The sequence below is a fragment of the Terrapene carolina genome, unplaced genomic scaffold (assembly GCF_002925995.2).
Source record: "Terrapene carolina triunguis isolate 2854851 unplaced genomic scaffold, T_m_triunguis-2.0 Scaffold715, whole genome shotgun sequence".
NCBI lineage: Eukaryota > Metazoa > Chordata > Testudines > Emydidae > Terrapene > Terrapene triunguis.
Genome location: NW_020665066.1, coordinates 2,129,080 through 2,134,509, shown reverse-complemented (window position 1 = coordinate 2,134,509; position 5,430 = coordinate 2,129,080). Strand labels below are relative to the sequence as shown.

The 5,430-nt window shown below is 38.0% G+C and overlaps 1 protein-coding gene across 1 annotated transcript in view; it reads right to left on the bottom strand.

Moving 5' to 3' along the window:
• Positions 1-1,982: 1,982 nt before the first annotated feature.
• The window catches only part of LOC112106134 (receptor-type tyrosine-protein phosphatase eta), a 142,361-nt gene continuing 138,913 nt past the window's right edge, over positions 1,983-5,430 (bottom strand). The window contains exon 18 of the mRNA XM_029913587.1: positions 1,983-4,883. Within this exon, the coding sequence (XP_029769447.1) occupies positions 4,725-4,883 (159 nt within the window). The 3' untranslated portion in view covers positions 1,983-4,724. The remainder of the gene's footprint in view (positions 4,884-5,430) is intronic.

Genomic DNA, 5,430 nt, shown 5'->3' with positions numbered 1-5,430 from the left:
GGACATTGTATGGGGGAACGGTCTTCCTGATACCACATTCAGATTCATTTTCACATAGGGCCTATTTTGTGAAGAGGTACAATCTGCTTCCATTATGTTTCTATAGGAAATAACAAAAGATTGATTAGAAACATCTCTGACTAAGCTGCAGATTGACTTTAGCCTTTCTTGTCACCAACCACAATTTGGAAACAGACCATGGCTAAAAATGGCTAAAAGAGATATTATTTTTGCAGCTATGGGCAATGCGTGACTCCTGGTTGGCTTTGTAAATTCTCCAAGCTCTCTGAAGACATCTAGAACAGTTTGATTTATCAGTTATATATTTTTAAAACAACATACATTTGTGATTTAAGAAAAAACAAACCTTTCTTAAAAGTTTCTCAGTAGCACATTGCCTCTGCAATCCCAATCACACGCTGTGCATTGTACAATGGAGGACTTGTTGTCACTGTTTCTTCTCTGATATTATTCTCATACACAGTGATTGTGCAATTACCACAAGAGCTCATATGAAACTTACTGTGTGTGATCTCACATCATACATCCTGTCACACCATCCGTCACTTTCATGGGGTTATTATAGGCCATCACAAGATTTTGTGCTGATAAGTCTCATGATAAACGTTGCACTTACCGAGTGCCAATGTCACACCAGTGTGCGGGTATGTGGCCCTGCTTGTTCATGGTTAACATAACCGAAGGAGAAGAAAATTGGGAATTTCAGAAGAAACGGATCAGGTATTGGTATTTTATCTATCATTATTTAACTCCAGAATCAATCACCCCCAATAATCCAGGCCGGAGGAATCACTTTATACAGTTATTTCTATACCCCTTCTCAGGCATTTCTGTTGAAAGCAGAATACTCATTTCAGTGGATGAGGAGGACTATCCCCACCCTATCCCCTTCGATTATTATAGGAGTAGGTGTTTGAATCCCACAAATACTTAGGCCCTGAACCAAAGCCCATTCATTTCAATGGGAATTTTTCCATTCACTCCATACTCCTTTAACTAGCACCTAGGGCCTGATTTAGAGAACACAGTAGCTACCCCGAGGTGTTAGCATTAAGCCCTGGTCCTGCAAAGTAATGAACAGACCCCTATCCCTTCACAGAGAATCTGCATCACAGTGCAGGATTGAGGCTTAAGTTAGTTTATTTTATACTTTAAGTTTGTCCAGAACCAGATTGGTGACATGGAAAATTCATTTTAAGTTAAAAAGGGGGGGGGGGGAGAAACAAAATGGAAAGAACCACTCTAAGTTAATGCTTTTTAATTATCTTTATCTTTAAAACAAACTATTAAAAAATTAAGACAATGTGCTACAAGTTTCTGTACAGCTGTATGAAAAACACTGAAATTTGTACATCAAAATATTCAACTAAAAGCAACCCTTATTTGACACACGTGAACATTTCCCTTTTTAAAAGGGTCCCAAATTGAAGGAAAAAAAACAACCACCCCAGTCAGAAAACCCAGTGTTGTAACACAGGAGAGTTTTGAGGCTGGGAAAGCAGATTACTTTAGGCAAGCACCACCAACAATAAGCACTGAATGAACAGAATAAAGAGCAATAAGACAGTATAAATAGCAACCTTTAGTCCTGAATCAAAAGAAACTAAAGACATAGAAAATCAGTTTGTAGATGAGAAACATATGCTAGAATCCTATTCAAGTCATCTTGGTTAGAGGGAATCTCTCTAAGATAAAAAATTACCTGTAAGACCCATTCCTTCCAGTGGGAGTTCCTATGTGGCCTGTCCTAGTTAGTCACAGTGGAACAACACACAACTTCATGGATACATCACTTTAAGCATTAATCAACTTTTTCTGTCCACTAAAAACTATAGGGCCTGAACCTGCATGCCTTGCTCATAGAATCATAGAATATCAGGGTTGGAAGGGACCTCAGGAGGTCATCTAGTCCAACCCCCTGCTCAAAGCAGGACCAATCCCCAGATGGATTTTTGCCCCAGTTCCCTAAATAGCCCCCTCAAGGATTGAACTCATAACTCTAGGTTTAGCAGGCCAATGTTCAAACCACTGAGCTTGGAAAATTCTTTTTGGCCTCTCTGGGTAATAGACTTGACTGGGAACAGTGACTGTTTTAGTCAGGCAGGATTGGCCCTGTAATCTCATCTATTGTGTTCTTCTCACATTTAATTCATAAGTGGGGAAATCAGACTCTCTCCTGATTTAGCAGATATATGTCTTGGGAACCTGGAATCCATAAAAGGATTTGATTGGATAGAGTTTTTATTTACTTCTCAGGAATCTCTTGACAAATATTTATTCTATTGTTTTCCTGATGGAAACAAATTGTATCTAGGATCCCACTTTTAATCACCTGCTACTGCAACAATCTATCATAGGTGTTTAGACCGAAATAGATAGTCACAGTTATAGCTAGTTTTCTGAGGCTCTGCTGCTATATAATGCAGATGCATCCACTATATAAAGCAGGTGCAGAATCCACAGCACAAACACTATGAGAGACAATGCATTCACTGCTCTTCTCTGCTACACAAGATAGGCACTTTTTAAACCAAGTGCAGTATTCTTGGACTCAAAGACCTTCTGGGCTGTCCCAGAAATAACGATTTCTGACCAGCCATGCATTTCCATGGTACCTTAAGACTGCACTACCACAGAGAGTAGTAGTATTTAAATGAAAAACAAACATCCCCTCCCCCAACAATGTAGAGGGGCAGGCCCTTCTCTCTAGTGAAGCCTTAGGGATTTTTTTGGTTTGATCTGTGCTGCCAAGCTAAGTGAAGAAGTTGTTGCATTTGCATTTCGTTAAGATCTAATGGCACCTTAGAAAGGATGCAGGGTAAAAAAAATCACGATTGCAATTTCCATTTGAGAAGGAGTCTGGTGGGATGGTTTGATAGATTTTAAATATTTCAGATAAGAAGAAGAAAAAATAAAATAAACACAACAAATGGCTGTTATGAGTCCTGGTCAAACCGTGGTGGGGGTATCCCTCCAGTTTTGCTTAAATGACACACTTCCATTACCAAATAAGAATTACTGTTGCCAGTACTTAAGTTCACAGATGTGGGACTATAAAGGCCAGGATGCCTGGGATTTTTCATTCAACAGTGGATTCTACAGGGCAGCCAGCTACCCATTGTAGTGCCACAATCATTTCCAAAATTTGCAGCAGTTTTTGTCATCTTTGTCATACAAACTGGCTTTCAAATGCTGCAGAATCCCAGGTACGCTGGCTACTAAACCTTCATAAGACTTTAACAGCTATTTTATGGATGTTCCTGAACTTCTTACTTTGCAATGCAACCAGTGCACTGATCCAAAGAAGAAAAAAACACCCAGTACCCCTTAAAAATAACAAATAAGTCCTTCATTGGTAATGCCTTCATACGTTTAACATTAATGTACCAGCAAAATAAATCCAAATTAGCCCTTGACATGTAATATTAATATCTAGATTTTTTAAAAAGGATCAGTTAAAATAGCAGCAGCAGCATATTGGAAACAATTATAAAACAGTTAAATTATATTTTTGAGATGCACCAAGATAAAACACATCTCAGTTTTGACAGGCTAAAACAACAGATTCTAGTAATTGATATATACAGTAGATATTTGTGCATTTACTTTTGCTAAATTGAATAAAGCCAGTGAACCTGTTTGGGAGCACTTTGACATGTGAATTCTCAGTCTGAAATTTTCACAGATTTATATATTTAAGAAAAAAAAACAATAATTAAAAAAGAGACAACCTGAGTAAAGCTCTCTTTAAGTAGAGCAATCATTATTCAATAAATCACATATTGCACCTTTAAATAAATCCTTATAAACTCTATAAAACAGAAATATCAGCCAGAAATGGGAGGAGTTGCTTCCCCTCTCCCAGCTCTCTCTCTCTCTCTCTCTCTCTCTCTCTCTCTCTCTCTCACACACACACACACACACACACACACACACACACTAAAGCTCAGAATGACACACAACCCTTACCCTCCTTTTCCTCTAGACTGAGGCACTGTGATATAAGGCCTCTGAAGGTTGTGATGGAATACAAAAAGGGGAAGATCACTACCAAAATCTAGGAGCGTCTCGCCAGCAATGTTACTACAGTTAAAATCTATATTCTAATTAGAAGTCTCAGTACAAAAATATAGGGCTCTGATTATTTTTGTCTACAGAGTAATAACCAGAAAAGGCACAATTTCCAAATATCAACATCCATTTGTAGGAGACATTTGTACTCCTTCTTATAAATCAAACGGAACACTAAGGACAAATCACAATGAAGCATATATCCATCAACTAAGTAACCAGGTACAGTAGATAAAATATGTTCCTGACTTTTATAAAATATATTCCAGAGCCCACAAGCCAGGTATCTGTATATGAAATCATACAAAATTGTAATTAAAAAAGAGCCTTTGTAATTTGTTATTTTTAATATTTATCATCTACTTCACTGTTTGTACTGCAAATGTTGTTTCGCCTACTAGTATTGTGAAGTTCCCAAGATAAAGCAATTTCCTCTGTTAACTTACAGCTTCTTTTTATACTAACCCACAACTCCAAATGACAATTTTACACGGGCATCTTCAAATTTGATATACAAGACTGAAAAAATAATAAAAGACACTGTACACACACACATGTACAATAACAGTGCATTTCGTTTTCCTGTGTGCAGGACAGTAATGGCCTCCTAGTGACATTTCTTCGCTCTCTGGTTATGCATGGTAGCCATTTGCCTTCTCAAAACCTGGTGTTGGTGCAAAATTTTCATAGATTGCCATTGCTGTTGTGTTTTGGTAGATAAGGTCTGATTTTTTGTTTCTTTGGGATTTAATAATGTCCAAAACACACTGGTTTAGGAAGACATACTGGTCCTAATGAAAAAAAGAAAAAATAATGAAGGGCATTATAGATTGTAGCAAATACATTGTTGTGAGGGTAATTATGTTCATGGATATACAATGTGCTTTTCAGACACTGGCCAGATGCACTGCAGCACCGAATATTCCTGCAGATCATGTATAAGTAACAGAAAACAGTTGCCCCAAAAATCCACAGCTCGTTTGTGATGAAGGTAACATTTTTTATATGGCTAGAAGCAGAAGCAGAAATATACTCTGAAAAGATTTTACTTCCCCCAAATGTAAGCCTCAATTCTGCAACTGACTATATGGAAGGGTCCATGGCATCTGTAGGGAGCCTTACTGACTTCAACATAGTCCACACATTTGGAATCAGTAGGACCATCAGGGCTTTAATGTATGCCTCACAATCCAGGAAAGAGAGGTTCATATCCTTTGAAGGAGATTAGAACAAAGAACAGCCGATACAGATATCCTTTGTGAAGCAAAGCCGGGGGGCATTTTTTCCTACATGGATTTTGGCTATGCCAATGTTCTTATGGCCTCTCACAAAGCCCAT